The sequence below is a fragment of the Chondrus crispus genome, genomic scaffold (assembly GCF_000350225.1).
Source record: "Chondrus crispus Stackhouse genomic scaffold, scaffold_300, whole genome shotgun sequence".
In the NCBI taxonomy this organism is placed as follows: Eukaryota; Rhodophyta; class Florideophyceae; order Gigartinales; family Gigartinaceae; genus Chondrus; species Chondrus crispus.
The window spans coordinates 65,416-80,894 of NW_005179184.1; the positions used below are offsets into that span (position 1 = coordinate 65,416).

Genomic DNA, 15,479 nt, shown 5'->3' on the forward strand with positions numbered 1-15,479 from the left:
AGGAGGGTGTCCACGGGGGGTAGGGCAAGACAGTACACCTACTCCTCCATAGCTGACATGTGGGACGCCACCGAAGGCTCAACTACCGTCCCAACCCGAGGCGAGAAATTCGACTTTTACGGCGTCGTCATCGACTGCCGGGCGCCCTGCACCACGCGTGGGCCGGATTTGCGCTCGGAAGTCGTCGTTGCGGATCATACCTCGCTGCTGCACGGCGAGTTGCGCACAATGGTTGTGTTTTGTTTCGAGCGCAAGCCGGAGAATGGCATACCGTTTCGAGCTGTAGGGGATGTCATCCGCGCTCATAGAGTCCATGCCGGGAGGTATGCGGACGGCACTACTGGCGTGAGTACCGTCCAAGCCGTGGCAAGGTTCTACTCGACGCTTTTACTCTGGAGCCATGAGGGCACGGACTTTACGCCAGTCGCATCGAGACAGCATTTGCGCCCTTCCTCGGATGGTGGCGATCAGGACGAAGTGGTTACGCATAGCATTACGGACCAGGATCGCGATCTCATCACGTCGCTGCGCAATTGGAGCAGGAGTTATCTATTCAAGAAGCACCGCATGACTAAGCGGTATCTGCGTACGGTCGCTGAAGTGGTGCAGGCCTTGCCGAGTACTGATTTTCTCACGAAAAGTTTCGACTTGCTCTGCTGCATGAAGGAAGACACTCGGATTCGGAATGTGGGAGGTACTCTCAAGTTTGTCGTGTCGGATGCCTTCTTCAACGCGGGACAGAGTGGGCTGCAGATGCGTGTTGAGAGCGAAAATTCAATGGACCAGCTTGAACATGATCCTGCATCGCAGTTTGCGGAGTTTTGTCCGACGTGGCAATCGCGACCGACAGGTTCATCTGTTTGGTTGCTCATCAGGGACATCAGAATTCAGACCGAGGGGTCTCAACGTGTTGCTGTGTTGCAGGTAGGACGGAAAACATCGACGCTGGTGTGGCAATCGGCTAATGCTCCTTTGGTTGGGACTTTCCGGGAGAAACTTGGCGGGTTGCGAGTAGTGTCAAACGATGCTCCAGTGGCATCTCATCTCCGGGAACACGCAACGGTACAAGAGCGCCATGTTCCCGATTTGCCCCGTGAAAGCTGTGCACTTAACCATGAAAATGGAAATGGGTCTGGGGCCAGCAAACGACGGAAGCGACTAGATAGCTCTGCGCAACCTGCCACACAACCGCAAGCCATTAGGCCCCCGCATCCTGATTCCTTCGCCAAACAATCAACGGTTTGCTCTCGTCCAAGTATTGAGATGCAATTATCTTCCATAGCGGGCCTTCGAGAGGCCGTTTCCAAGAGGAAACTCCATCCGCATCGTATCCGAGCTCGAGCCCGAGCTTGCTCTGTTCCACGTGATACACGTCAGCTCTGTCGGCCATGGTGCGCCCGTTGTAAGGTGTTCATGAAAGTACATGGAAATCTGAGAGCTGTAGAATGCGTCAAGTGCGCACGTGTCCTGCACAAGGTGCAAAGGGCCGAGATGCAGTGGGCGTACTGTGTTTGCCTTAATATGGAAGACCGAGCCGGGAGGAGGCTCGATGTATGGATCGAAGGGGAGGAAGGGTCCTCTTTTTTCGGTGCGTTTCCAGCTGCTGATCTCGCGAAGAACGTTGACAAGCGACGGCGATTGCTCAAATTGTTTCAAACTCTACTGAATCCGGAAGTTGAAATCGATTGTTGCGTCGTCCCGTATGAGTATGAAGACACGCACGGTCTTTGCCATGTTGCCTCGAAGATTTTTGCAACGAAATTAATCGAAGACCTTCGGTAGGATAGAAATCTAGGTGATAGATGCAGCATCAGGTTCAAGGTGCTGCTTCTCTTCATTATGTAAGAGTGTGTGCCTACCGGCATGCACAGCTTGAAAGTATGACTTTCATAACTATTTATTATGTTGTACACTGACGAATGCAAAAGCGCTTGGTCATGTGATAGACCTCGGCAAAACAGTGCTCTTCCTAATCGAGGGTGGGTGTACACGCTTGTGCGAGTGCTAGTAGAAAAAGCCTGAAAGACTCTTCTTTTCTATCACGAAGGAGTTCAAAAGTCAACAAACAAGTGCCTACCATGAAGAGGTTGTACTCTGCATCTGCTTCCACGAACGCGAGGGAAAGGCTATGTAGATTCGTAGGAGGGCCAGTCTAACATCCGATATGCATATGTTGGCAGAGAATGGTTGCAGATAAGAGGTTTGCCTTCTCCGCCTCCTTTTGGTGTACAATCCTGTTCGTTCTGATATCTTCAAACTTCGGGGCGGAACCACACGTAGAGACTCGAGTCATGGTATCACCCAAATCTGAGAGTCGGGCGACCCCCCTGGACGAAAAATGATAGCAAAAAGCAAATCCTTCTACATCTGGGTGCTAGTCACATAATGGCTATCGTATCTTGAATGAGGACATGCAACTGTTTTCGCTCGGGAGAGACCATCTGCGAAGTATTTCTTTCCAGATGCGAGCCGCCCGATGTCGCATGAAGCTAGACATACCGATGTCCAAGATTGCCTTGCTACAGAGTCTGTACAATCATTCCTCCTGTGCAGTGACTGCCCAGTTCAGAGACATTCAGAGACACTGCGCCAAATCTGAAAATTTCGGAATACTGTGCGTGCATACTGTACAAGGGTACCGTTACCACATGGATGCGTGTGTTGGGCGATTTTTAAGCATGCATGCAGCTCACTCGATTTTTTCCCCAATAAACCGGCTACAATAGCCACTACAATAGCCACACAGCATAGCTATCACAAAGTACATCTCGAGCACACTGGAGATTTCGCAACCCATCCAAATTGTGGTGCTTTCCCTGAAGTTTATAGACCCGAACGCCATGCGCGAGGTCAGTTACTGCAACGCGAAGCATCAGGCACAATCCACCACTGGAATAAGTTTTGTGCAATGTGCCCCCTCTCTCCCGCAGATGGGCAAAAAAAAGTTGGTTCCTTCGGTCTGCACGAGCAAAGCGGCAAGTTCGAGCAGGCGACGACCACGACCGACACGATGTGCATCTAATTCGTCGAATGACGATGACATAAACGAGGAGGATGAGGACCCCGAGTTCTCGCGAAGAGTTTTTATGGCAGGTATCTCGGTGACATCTGTGGTTACCGCTGTCGCAGGCTATCGCTTTATCATCGGTGAAGATATTGAGAGTAGGATATACACGCGCTTCACTAAAAGGTTTCCGAGATTTTTTCCAGCAGAAAAGACCCCTGAGGAACGACGGAAGCCTCTGAACGTTGCGTTTGCGAAATCATATTTCGCCGCGGTTGAGGAAGTGGCTGTCAGGTTGAACTTGATTTCGGCAGATGAGTTGCGACGAGAAGAACAAAGTGTCAAGGGCAGGGCATACAATCTTTTCTTTGATAACATGTCAGTAGCAGAAGACCTTTCAAATGCGTCATGGCTGAATTTTGTTCTATACTCGCGGTTGCATGTAATCTCCCAAAAGACATCACCTAAATCAAGAATAGAGTTTGCTGATCAACTCGCAAGGAGCACAATGCAAAAATTAAAGACGACTCCTTTCCGACAAACAAAGGAAGAGGCGAAGCTAAATTCAGAACGGTGGATAAGAAATATTGAGGACCTCCTCCATGAGCTCGTGGAACTCGGGTGGATCTCTGGGTTCCGAATTGAGGAGTTTGACGGTGGGCCCGGCTCCTCGTGGCAGGATGAATCTCGCGCATCGCTCACGATATACTCATTTGATCCTGTCACCTTACAAGCAGCGCAACTAATCGGCGAAGAGCAACGCGAAGAGATTTCCCCAAAACCTTCCGGTTGGATAAAGGCCTACTTAAAGGATATGGGTATCAAGGCAACTATGGAGGACTACTACCTTGATGACGCTTATCGGCCGGACCCTGATCAATTTAAACCGTCGCAGTTGGCAACTCAGTTTGATCTATCTGTGTAGCAACCCATGTGCGTGTTTGCACATGGCGTAGTGGATTTTCAAACGCAAACTACTTCTTAAAGGTTTTATACATATACTTTTGCTTCCAGGGTTATCCAACGAGAGAGTATTTTGCATGTTCTGGAGAGGTCAGTTCTGCTAGCTGTCACTCCAACAATGCGATGCGAGTTTCAATAACTTCCGTACCTTGGTTCCGGATCGCATAAAACAACTGGAGGCCTTCGAGAATTCCATTCAATCCCAGTCGCAACGTTCATTGCCTTTGCATTTACACTCTAAAGATAATGTACTGACACGTTGGGGTTGTGCCCCACGCGTAGGGAGGGAGACCCAGTTGCTTGCAACTTTACGAAGAGGATGGGAAAAGAAACACGACGAAAACGTTGTGAAGAACGAGCACAGGGCGCGACGAGAAACACCAATCATTTTTCCTTTGCTTTCCTGCCGAAGTGGCCATCGGTGTAATGCTTCATTCTGACACTGCCGTACAGCAAAGCGGCACATCAAATCCAGTCCTCATTCCAGCTCTCCTTCACGGGGGGAAGTGCTTGAATGTCGGAAATTTTGTAATGTTCGATAGAGATATCGTCCGAACTGAAAGTAACCACTATCTAACCCAACGATCTCGAAACTCGTCTTCAATATCCAATCATGGCTTCGCTTGCCCAATGATGGGGTACGGCTCACTCGATGATGAAACCGCTCTTACCGAAGTCCTCGTCTTCCGCCTGATAAGCAAAGCACTGACGACACACTCGACTCGGGCAAAGTACAAGCAAGTCTTCGCAGGTCCACATTTTCTGATCAACAGAGCATGGAAAGAGCACTTTCAGAAGAGAAGGCAATGACCAAAACATTCGATGCAATTATAATTCCAGGTGGTGGTCTTGAATCCGACACCGGCTTGCCGCAACCATGGGTACGGTCTCGCTTGAATGCCGCACTAAGACTATCCTCTCGTACAAAGTATTTTGTTGCTCTTTCACGCGGAACGACTCATCGTTCGCCACCCGTTAATGGGAGAGGTTTTCCCATCCTCGAGTCTGCAGCCAGTGCGAAATATCTCCTCGACAACGGCTTGGACAATCCCAAGCGGATTCTTCTTGACGGCTGGTCCCTGGACACAATTGGCAACGCATTTTTCGCACGCAACATGATATGCCAACCGATGGCGTTGCTACGTTGTTGCATAATCACTAGCGCGTTTCACATGCCGCGAACACGGGCAATCTTTGAATGGGTCTTTTCTTTGGGAGAGGACAGGTTCCAGCTTGATTATGTAGTCACCCCTGATACCGGCTTGGATAATTCAATGTCATCAGCGCGAAGACGGAAGGAAGAGGAAAGTCTCACAAAGCTACGACAGCAAACGATTCCCTCGATACAGAGCCTTTCTGCTCTGTCGCAATTTCTGTTCATGGAGCACGGCGCGTACAACACAGAAGCTGCTCAGATTGGAGCTGCACCATGTGAAGAAAAAGACGCTGGTGTGCAGGGCACTTCATCTATCATTAAGAGTACTTACTAGACGGTGAACGCACAACTTGAGAAAGGCATGATTCTGTTCGGTTAAAGATGAGTGTTTTACACGAAGCCCCTGCTACTGCAAGTTGTCTGGTAACATGCTCCCCTCGTAAAATAGCAGTTGCCGTTTAGCGTTTTCTCCTGGTTCCGTCACATTTTGCACAACTTCCTTCGCTGCAGGAAATCGGAACGGATGTTTGCGAAGGTTAATGTAATCTCGTTTTGGAGACTGCAGAATCGTATTCGTAGCCGGCCCAGGAAAAAAGGAACACGAAAAGAGCGAAAAGAAAATCAGTTAGTCCAAGAATTTGTGCATTTTCGCTGTGCTCAAAGCTTCATACACGGAAGGGATGCGCGGCAACGACGTACGGGATCGTTCGTCATTCCAGGGTAATTGTCAACCAATATGTACTTGATTTCCTGTTTTTTTGCCTTCACAAAGAAATTCCAAACACGGCCGTAGGCAATATGCGGTAATGTGTCCCACGCAAAAAGAAGCTCTGTGTCGTCTGGATATCCATCTCTCCACCACACATCTGGGGCATATTCGACGAAGTTGAGAGAGGCAAATTTCTCTTTCACATAGTCCAGTTGTTCATCTTTCGGCACACTGCAATAATATTTGAATCCCCAGAGCTCGTTCCCAGATTTCCGAAGAACCTCTGGCATCCAGTCCCCGTTATTCGCGCATGACGCATCAAAAATGGTCCTGATCTTGTACTTGCGTAAATATTTGTAGGTCATTTGACAAAGCCTCTCAGTCTCCTCTGGACAGCTGATGCTGCCACTGACAGGCCCCTTCTCACTTCCTTTCGTTTCTTGAAACCATTGCCAGAAATTTTCCCCTGCACCTGGTTCTGCACCTCCTTCGCCAAGCTTAGAATGTTTCCGAGCAGTTGGGGGATTCAAATCAACGTCTTCGTCTGAGTCTCGCTTCCTCGCGTTATTATCGCGTCTAGAAGGACGAGAGGATTCCGTACCACGAGATGAGGCCTTTTTTGGAGATACGTCTGGATCCTCTGGGTCGCCCTCGTCATCTGCATCTGCAGGTCTCGTCTCCAATAGTAATGCGGACGCAGGGCGGGGTTCTTTCGCTTTTAGCACTTTAACAGAGTCTCTTTTCTCACCTGTTCTTCGGTGTTTTTTCAAAGGCCGATATGGTGGTGAATCCGCAGTCGGTTTAGAATATTTTGGCTTTGAAGCTGCCTCCACTCTTTCTGCAATAGTCTTCCCACCGTCCAAGGATATTGGGGGGTGCTGGTCAATTTTTTTCTCGCTAGTTTTCACGACACGGTCGTTGTGTTTTCTGCTGGGCTGAGTATTAGGGTTTAAAGGATTGTGTTCGAGTGGGATTTGTTGAGAAGTGGTAGTAGACCTTTCCGCAGACGTTAGACCGACAGGTCTCGACGAAGGGTAATTTGCAGGACGCTCTTTTCCCGCTATAGTGAGAGGACCCTTCAGTATTAGAACTTCATAGCCCAAGAGAAAAAAAAACATGAAGGCAGCCATAACCCTGGGTCTGTCTTGAAAGTACCAAGCTTTAACACGACGAGATGCTCTTGCACGGTACCCGTCATCAAATTTGCGATGACGACGCGACTGAGCCGATCCTCTTCGACGGGGACGATGTGACGAGCGACGACGATCGTACGGCGTGTCATGAATGTCATAGTAGTCATCATCTGAGCTCATATCAGCCACATGAGAAAAGGCAACCAAAAATGTCAGAATCAACAGGATCCTATACACTTGTAGAGTAGTTGGAAAACTGGCGGAGGCAATATGGAGTGGAGGACATAGGAGGATAGGGTATGAAGAAGGCAAGATACATCAATGAGCTAGAGAGTTTGCATTTAAAAAAAAACAAGTCTTGGTTAAAAAGTTAGAGTGTAGTTTTATTAACAATTTAAAGTTTGGGAAGAATGGGTTGACATTGGCGTTGCAATTTGCTCAGAGTTCGTATGCGATAACGGACTTGCAAGTATGGTCGAAATGCTGACAATTGATCTGGATGAAAAGTGCTCCGTAGGCAGTATAGGTTGGGGAAGGGGTTTTCCCCAAAATGCAAGAGAGAAAGGATTCAACCTTTCTTCTAATTCCAAACTGGAGCATGTCCACGACCGCACATCGCCTCACAACTTGCTGGGGCTTATGCTGGAGAAAAATCGATTTCCCACCAGAATTGTTCATATTATTCTATTGGCTCAGCAGTTTCCCAATTACAGTATAGAAGCCAGCGATGTTGGAAGCACGCCATGTCGAATAAGAAACGTAGCCATAATTTCAGTGCCTTCCAAGAGAGGGTTGTTCCTATTCGGGACACGCCTGATGTGCTTGCAGGAACTCAAAAGACACAACTCATCTCATCGCCGCGCACGCTCCCTTCACAGACTGGCACAAATACCCTCCTAACTGTCCCATCCCCAGCATCAAAGCGGTTCTGGGTTCTCGTTACGCACAATGTCTGCGAGAGCACTATTGCACCCAGTGCAAGAGCTGCGTCACATGTTGGCCACGTCTCTGAATCTCTCTCCTGCTGACATTTACTACCACGCCATCGAATTCGCCTTTCTCTCGCTCGTTATCTACTTGGCTCTCACACGGGCATATGAGCCATGGAATCGAGCAGCTCCGGCCCAGTTGACGGATGCTCAAGTCGCCGAAAAGCTCGCGGCTTGGAAGCCAGCACCGCTCGCCGCGCCTTTATCTCAACAAGAAAAAGATGCTCTCCCTCTCGATTTGACTACATATCACGATGCATTCGGAAATTTCCGAGTTAACGGCAAGGATAACGTAACAGATATGGCGACTTGCAATTTTCTTGGGTTGTTGAAGGATCCCACAGTGGAGGAAAAATGTCTTGCAACTATGAAAGAATATGGGTGCGGGGCTTGTGGCCCGCGAGGGTTCTATGGTACTACAGACATACATCTGGAGTGTGAGGAGAAAATAGCGGCGTTTTCGGGAACAGAGACGGCCATCTTATATTCCTTCGGGTCGGCCACGGGCAATTCAACTATCCCCGCGTTCTGCAAGCGTGGCGACCTGGTTGTCTGTGACGATTCTTTGAACTACTCGTTGCAGCTAGGCGTGAAGCTCAGTCGCGCGGAGGCGATTCGTTTCAAGCACAATGATATGGCTGATCTGGAACGTATTTTGAAAGAAGTCACGGACGGTGACGTCGCGGACCCAGGGCGGAGGAAGATTCAGCGTCGCATCATCATTGTCGAAGGCATCTATCAGAACGTCGGGGACCTATGTCCACTAGACGAAGTCGTCGCTCTCAAGGAGAAGTATCTTTTCCGCGTGATGCTGGACGAGTCCTTCTCGCTGGGTGTGCTGGGCAAAACAGGACGCGGTGCCCTCGAGCACTTTGGCATCAAACGCGAGCTCGTTGATATTGCCACGGCAGATCTAGGAAATGCAATCGCATCGGTAGGGGGTTTTTGTGTGGGAAGCGAGGATGTAGTCAAACATCAGCGCCTTTCCGGGGCAGGATATTGTTTCTCCGCTTCGCAACCTCCCTTTCTTGCCATGGCCGCATCCGTCGCTCTGGATATTGTTTCAGAACGAGGCGAGACGTTTGTGTCGCGATTGCGCGATAACGTAGATACATTCCGGAAACAGCTTAACATTCACTCGCTCAAGCAAGCTGGCTGGTACGTGGACGGCCATCAATTGTCCCCCCTCTTGCACATTCGGGCTTATGACGATACGTTGCCGCTAGCTACCTTCACAACACTGCAAAAGAAGTGTCTGGATAACGACGTTTTGATCGCTAGACCAGTTTACGCACAGTCTGAGGTCAACCCGCCAAAGCCGTGCGTGCGAGTGACAGTTTCCGTGGTTCACTCAGAGCGAGAGTTGCAAAAAGCGGCAACGGTCATTCGGCAGGTCTTGTTGTCCAGTAGATCGTAGATGTCCTTGCCAACACTAAATTCACGCACGTCAACTTTGTGAGAAGGTCTGAGCGCTAATACTACTTTAATTTGATGTTGTGCTTGCGCTCGATCTGCACATGTATTCTATGTCTCGGCGCGATTGTTTCCCAAATGTCTGCTCTGAGAGTCTGATGTCAGACTAGGATAGAATTTCCCATGGACGCCTGTAGAACCTGTCTGTTCTTGACAACACGAATGGCGGGTTCTGTTCTTGACAACACGAATGGCGGGTTCTGTTCTTGACAACACGAATGGTGGGTTCTGCAGGCGTCTATGGGAAATTCTATCGTAGAGGCAAGGGCCGCAAATTAAACAGATCCACTTGGCTCGTGACGCAAGAAGGAAATAGTACACGTGTGCATCAGCTATCCTGCCCTGATGATACACCCAGTATACTGTACCTACGAACAAAACGTCGTGAGATATCGGAATTCTGACTTTCGGAGCACTCCGGGCCTTATCCCGCCTCGGCGTACTGCATGTTGTTACCAGGAGAGGATCGAATCGTTTGCTACTGCCATACTTCTCCTTGAAGCCCTGGGCTTCAGTGGTGAAAAGTATCGATTCCGCGCCCCTCGCTGAGTAGTACGTGTGCGACGCGGTTGCGAATTGAAGAAGTGAACGTCTGGTCGCCTCTTGCATTGAAAGATGGCGACATCAGCCTCCGTCTTCGGCCTCAAAAATCGGCAGCGGGCTGTTTTCGAATCAGTTATGTCCACTTCTAATTCGGATAAAAAGGTGAGGGAGTGGAAGGTTCTCGTTTGCGATGCCGCGGCACAAGACTCTCTCTCCTGCCTGTTCCAGCCCACACAGCTGCGTCGACATGGTGTTACTTTGCACACTCAGATTGACAACCCGCGCGGCCCAGTTCCCGATGTACCGGCTCTTTATGTAATTGCGCCCACCCCAGAGAACATAGCCTGGCTCCTCAAAGATCTCGCTCCAAGAAACCAGCTCTATAATACCGCGACGGTTTGCTTTACTTCGTTTGTCACGAGGCCCCTATTAATGGCCCTTGCAGCACAAATGACCATCCCGGCTCCCGTTACCCTTGTTAAGGACCTCTACGCTGACTTTGTCAGCTATGAACAAAACCTATTCTCGCTCAACATACCCAACTCATACCTTGCCATGAAGAGCGCAAAAAGCGAAAGCGCTGTGAAGTCTTTTGTGGATGTCGTTGTCTCAAGGTTGCTATCCGTGTTACTTACGCTGGGCGCCATCCCGATTATTCGCGCCCAGCGCGGTGGTGCGGCAGAAGCTGTCGCTTCCGCACTTGATAAGAAGTTGCGTGATAATTTGAAACTGTTTCAGAGGTCCTCGTTTGCAAGCCGAGCGCTTTCTTTCAGACGCCCTTTGCTTCTCATGCTGGACCGTGACTTTGATTTTAATTCCATGTTACATCACACATGGACCTATCAAGCTCTTGTCCATGACTGTCTTGGATTGAAGTTGAACAATGTGTTCGTGAATGTAAGTGACAGCAAGCCAAGGAACACTACAAAGCGGAAGCAGTACACTATGAACAAGGAGCTCGACACATTCTGGGCAGAGAATGCCGCGTCTCCGTTTCCGCAGGTCGCAGATGCCATCGAAAAGGCTCTTGCCAAATATCGAGAGGAGGTGGAGGAGATCAACAGGAATGCTGGGGGTAGGAATCAATCCGCCAAAGCCTCTGTCTTCGAAACGTCAGGATTGGCAGCAACCATTGCCTCGTTACCTGAATTGTCTCGACGGAAAGAAACAATCGACGTACACACTAACATCGCCACAGCTCTACTTGAAAATATCAACCAAAGAAGTCTGGACAGTTTTTTTGAGCTGGAATCTCAAATCATGACCAACACCCATCGCCCGGCAACGGCTCTTTCGGCAGAGGACTACAAAATTCCGCTCGTCGAGCTCTTAAAAGGTGTCCAGGAGACCGCCGCAGGAGAAAAAAGAGGCAGAGGCACACCTGAGGACCGCCTACGTCTTTTCCTCATATACTACAGTGTTTTCGGAAGGCAATTGCCTGAAAAGACGGTGGCAGAGTTTCGAGGTATATTGCACAATGCTGGGGTCGACTCCTCTATTATAGAGTATGTTGGGCGAATGAAGGGGTATCGGCACGACTTGATGACCGCCCCAGTTCCTCGCCGCACAGGTACGATAAACACGGCGAAGTTGAAGGGAATCATGACAAGCGTTGTTAGTCGAGGCTACAGGAGCTTTGCGAATGTCGCTCAAAATGCAAAGAATCTCGTTGTGGAGGAGAAGAAAACTTTTGCAGTTTCGCGAACCCTTGAAATATTTATGAGCGAACAAGCACGGTCAAGGCACGGCACCTCTGCGAATGACATTCTTGAAGGATATCTCCTGTTTGATCCCAAGGTCATGGAGACTGCGGGGAGCATGTTCGGCGCTAGTGAGCCGACGCTGAGTAGCGGGAATACAGACCAGGCAATGAGGCTCACTTCCAAGCAGAAAATGGAGCGCATGGTGTTTTCAGATGCGATTGTTTTCACGGTTGGTGGGGGCAATTACGTTGAGTACGAAAATTGCGTGGAGATTGTGGAATCCAGGTCCTCGGCAGTAAGCCCAAAGAATGTTCTGTACGGCACCACCGAACTACTAACTTCAGAAGAGTTCCTCGCGCAAATGGCCAGTGCTGAAAACGGGTCACGATAAGGAAACAGCTTCTGACAACAGCTGCAAGTGCTAAATAATAGACAACTACACGCTGCCTCATCGCAAGCTTACTACTAACGCCCTGACACATTTATGTACATGAGGAAAGGTGAATATGTAAAGAACCTAGTTCCAGGGGCATACACTGGTCATGCAAAGCCAAGCAGTTGTCCAGAGGCTGTCCGACGGCTCGACTTGATGGGCGTGGCCGCCTTCCGTTTGGCAGATTCAGCAACTCGTCGAAGGAATGCGGATAGTTTGGCATCGTGCGCCACGCTGTTAGCATACAGTCTGACATCGGGTACGCCCTTTGGGCGATTCTGGATTTCTCCATCCCGCGTTTCTGGTCTATCCACAAGATCGCTTTTCATTCCGACAATCGCGCAAGGAACCAAACTCGTAGCTAAATAGACCCTTTCCGCCTCCTCATCGAGCGACGAGTCTGGCCAGAGCCCCATCTCGTTCATCCAAAGACGCATGAGTCTCCATGAAAGCCTGACACCCTCCTTGATAGCCTGCGCGGAAGAAACGCGGCTGTGCGTAAAAAACACTTGCCTCCACAAGAAACGCAGTTCGTTGATAACGCCAGCGCTACGCACGTGCGCCTCTTCGCCATCGCCCCTCCCACCAGCTTCGATGGCACCCACATCACCCAGATGCGTCATCACCTCCGGGACCCACGTACAGCTTATTGAAGAGCGAGTGCTCCGGTCGGTTACGTCGTAGACAAAAATCACACCATCGTAACGCTTGTGCGAGAAGAAAACCTGACGACCGTGTCTGTACCGAGGAGCTCCTGCTACGTCGTAGAACTCTTCCACGTGCTTGCTGTCATTTGCTAGACGGACCGACACTGCACAGCCCGCCGTCGTCTTGCCAATTGAGTGCGATGAGGCGCCGCAGAGCGCTTGTACTAGAGTCTGATGTCTCGTCATAGATAGAGGAAGTTAGCCTTTGAGTCCGATTATCGTGTGAGGAGACCGAAACAGCGCAATGCAACTTGTACCGCTTACCGTTTTGCCGACGTTGTCATCCCCCACTACCAGCAGTCGGACGGTGATCGCCTGTTCCATGTTGGCTCACTGAAAGAGTCAGAAAGTAGGTTTTCGGCGAGGCATAATTGAATTCGGAAGGATGAACGATAGTATGGATGGACTCTACCCTTGGTAGTAGGTGCATAAACTTTAGAAAGTCGAAGGATGAAGAATTAAGGGCTCCTACACGTATCGTACAGTATGTACACGTTGCCATGCGAGTACAATAGCCCTGTGCTCCGGTTTGTGACGATTTAGGGCGTCACAAAAAGTGAGACGATTTGTGTGACGATTTGTGAGAGTTTTGCTCTTTTCGCCGCCGTCATCTCACATTCGTCTCACTCCATCTTCTCATTCGTCACACATGGTTTGTGAATATTTGTTGAATTGTAGCACTTTTTGAGAACATTTTGTGATCATCACAAAAATCGTCTCAAACATCACACATTTTCGTGAATCTTTTGTGATGGTTTTGTGAGATGCATCTCAAAACTCTCAAACGTCAACCTTAAAATCAAAACTCTCACACTGACAGTGTGCATTTTGTGATGGCAGTGTGCATTTTGTGATGGCAGTGTGCATTTTGTGACGGCTTTGTGTGAGGGCATCACAAAGATCACATATAAAAGGCTCTCCATCTCAAAAGGCAAACAAACTGAACAACGTCATACAAAAAATTTCCCTTTCCAGCCCTCTACGGCTAGTTTTCAGAGACACTTCCCCTTCCCTTCGTGTTCGCAACTGCGTAGGTTGAACCGGAATTTACTGCACGAGAAGGTCAGTGGGACCCCAACCTACTGCGTACTATGTAGTTGGGTCAAAAGAGGGACAAAAGACGGGCGACCCAAGACACTTAGAAAGGGCTCACGCCAGGTGCAGTGGTGTTCTACATGTAGACAGGCTATCTGCTGCAGCTGCTGGACGGTCTGGCATTCTCGCCCTACACTGAAGCGACATGGGCCGTCTCCTGCCCATGAGAGGGAGTTTGACTCTGAGCGACGCACTCCTCAACGAATAAGGCAGGCCTCACAAGCCCCAGAGTGAAGGCCGTTAATGTCTGTAGAACAAGGCCATCAGCTATGATTTTTAGATGGGTTTGTGATGGTTTGTTGATGTCGGAGATGATTGTGAGACAATGGTGTGAGAGTCACAAAAAAATTTGTGTGTGAATCACAAAACAGTCAACAAAAGAGCACTTCGAGATGTTGACGTCACAAAAATGAAGTGAGGTTCACAAAAACAAAGCGAGATTCACAAAACTTGTGAGAACTTTGAGACGTTTGTGTGCTTTTTGTGAAGTTTATGCCCCGATCATAAATAGGACCACGCCACACTTTTCGGGAGGACACTACTCGAAAAGTACGGGTCTCCTGGAGACAAAACGTATATCTTCTTAACGACAACACAATTCTGCGTTCAACGAACCTACTCTCGGGACGTAGCGCTCAACAAGACCGAAGCAGGAGGAAAATACCCGACTGGGGCAAAAAATAGCCGTCACAAAAAAGGAGCACAGGGATAGCGCAACAAAAAAAATGCAGTCAGAAACTGCCCTGTGCGGTGCAGCTGGCAGTTGGCAGCGGCTGCAACAAGTGCGGGCTCTAACTTATAATCTTTTTCTGGTGCGTGTGGGTCACGTAGACAGGGGCTTTTTCTAGGTTGTGGCAAAAGCCATAAGCCCTCGTAGAGCTCGAAGTACGCTATGAGTTATAAAAAGACATGATAGCGAAGCCCATCAGTGCTTTTGTTTGACACTTCCCAGAGAGAAAATTTTCTTTCCTCAGACTTCTTGGCTGGAATGAATAGACGGCCATCTTTTCCCAGCTCACGCTGCGTTCCAACACAAGGCAGTCAGCCCAATGCAACGAAAACAGTAGCTCAAAATCGGAATATTCGAAAGAAGATGAGACAGAATGAAGTGGAGGGACAGTTTTCTATCCTGAAGGTTCTTATCGAATCCTAGCGTATGCAGGTGTAAAATTATCTGTCCGGCGGCCTGCAGACTGCCAATGTAGCAATGACGTCCTCGCTTTTTTTTTTTTTTTTTTGCAGTAATGTATGCGGTACGCAAGGGGAAGCAAACCGCTGTGGTCCCCCCGGACACGGAAAGACAGACATGTCTGAAGCCTTTCCACTTAAAGAATCCGTTGGGATGTAGTGAAGCTAATGCGTGGAGCAACGCCCTCAGGAAGAAGATACCAGTCCTTCAGTTGACATACGCCAAGAGGAATACTGGTCTATGAAGATTCAAACTGTTCTACCCCGTTTAGTACATTGACAGTCTCTCACTTCACTGCAACTGGCAGAGCTACTCCATCTCATCTCCAACCCGGTACTATCCGTATCCTACTGACCCAACCTGTTGCAGCTCTGAAAGTCCA

The 15,479-nt window shown here is 49.2% G+C and overlaps 6 protein-coding genes; 4 read left to right on the forward strand and 2 right to left on the reverse strand.

Annotated features, from left to right (window-relative positions):
- Positions 1-567: 567 nt before the first annotated feature.
- On the forward strand, positions 568-1,947 carry CHC_T00005603001 (hypothetical protein). XM_005717128.1 is given in 2 exon segments: positions 568-1,782; positions 1,783-1,947. The coding sequence occupies 1 exon segment, from the start codon at positions 568-570 to the stop codon at positions 1,780-1,782; it is 1,215 nt and encodes a 404-aa protein (XP_005717185.1). The 3' UTR covers positions 1,783-1,947.
- Positions 1,948-2,930: 983 nt separating this feature from the next.
- CHC_T00005604001 (hypothetical protein) lies at positions 2,931-3,929 on the forward strand. The gene has a single exon (XM_005717129.1). It carries the CDS (start codon positions 2,931-2,933, stop codon positions 3,927-3,929), a length of 999 nt encoding a protein of 332 aa, XP_005717186.1.
- A 1,851-nt stretch (positions 3,930-5,780) lies between these two features.
- On the reverse strand, positions 5,781-7,145 carry CHC_T00005605001 (hypothetical protein). Its single transcript, XM_005717130.1, has one exon. It carries the CDS (start codon positions 7,143-7,145, stop codon positions 5,781-5,783), a length of 1,365 nt encoding a protein of 454 aa, XP_005717187.1.
- Positions 7,146-7,913: 768 nt separating this feature from the next.
- CHC_T00008326001 (serine palmitoyltransferase, LCB1 subunit) lies at positions 7,914-9,432 on the forward strand. XM_005717131.1 is given in 2 exon segments: positions 7,914-9,371; positions 9,372-9,432. 1 exon segment carries the CDS (start codon positions 7,914-7,916, stop codon positions 9,369-9,371), a length of 1,458 nt encoding a protein of 485 aa, XP_005717188.1. The 3' UTR covers positions 9,372-9,432.
- A 610-nt stretch (positions 9,433-10,042) lies between these two features.
- CHC_T00005606001 (hypothetical protein) lies at positions 10,043-12,064 on the forward strand. The gene is made up of 3 exons (XM_005717132.1): positions 10,043-11,290; positions 11,357-11,767; positions 11,837-12,064. Exons 1-3 carry the CDS (start codon positions 10,043-10,045, stop codon positions 12,062-12,064), a joined length of 1,887 nt encoding a protein of 628 aa, XP_005717189.1.
- Positions 12,065-12,102: 38 nt separating this feature from the next.
- Positions 12,103-13,215, reverse strand: CHC_T00005607001 (hypothetical protein). XM_005717133.1 is given in 4 exon segments: positions 12,103-12,213; positions 12,214-12,984; positions 13,078-13,137; positions 13,138-13,215. The coding sequence occupies 2 exon segments, from the start codon at positions 13,135-13,137 to the stop codon at positions 12,214-12,216; spliced, it is 831 nt and encodes a 276-aa protein (XP_005717190.1). The 5' UTR covers positions 13,138-13,215; the 3' UTR covers positions 12,103-12,213.
- Positions 13,216-15,479: the final 2,264 nt, after the last annotated feature.

What these genes read in the sequence shown, in the direction of transcription:
- CHC_T00005604001 (XM_005717129.1), top strand. Translation starts at nt 2,931, where the DNA reads ATGGGCAAAAAAAAGTTGGTTCCTTCGGTCTGCACGAGCAAAGCGGCA.
- CHC_T00008326001 (XM_005717131.1), top strand. Translation starts at nt 7,914, where the DNA reads ATGTCTGCGAGAGCACTATTGCACCCAGTGCAAGAGCTGCGTCACATG.
- CHC_T00005605001 (XM_005717130.1), bottom strand. Translation starts at nt 7,145, where the DNA reads ATGAGCTCAGATGATGACTACTATGACATTCATGACACGCCGTACGAT.
- CHC_T00005607001 (XM_005717133.1), bottom strand. Translation starts at nt 13,137, where the DNA reads ATGGAACAGGCGATCACCGTCCGACTGCTGGTAGTGGGGGATGACAAC. An exon ending in ATGACAACGTCGGCAAAACG is followed by an intron (nt 12,985 to 13,077) that starts GTAAGCGGTACA and finishes ACGAGACATCAG; the next exon opens with ACTCTAGTACAAGCGCTCTG.
- CHC_T00005603001 (XM_005717128.1), top strand. Translation starts at nt 568, where the DNA reads ATGACTAAGCGGTATCTGCGTACGGTCGCTGAAGTGGTGCAGGCCTTG.
- CHC_T00005606001 (XM_005717132.1), top strand. Translation starts at nt 10,043, where the DNA reads ATGGCGACATCAGCCTCCGTCTTCGGCCTCAAAAATCGGCAGCGGGCT. An exon ending in AGGACTACAAAATTCCGCTC is followed by an intron (nt 11,291 to 11,356) that starts GTCGAGCTCTTA and finishes GGCACACCTGAG; the next exon opens with GACCGCCTACGTCTTTTCCT. An exon ending in ATCTCCTGTTTGATCCCAAG is followed by an intron (nt 11,768 to 11,836) that starts GTCATGGAGACT and finishes AATACAGACCAG; the next exon opens with GCAATGAGGCTCACTTCCAA.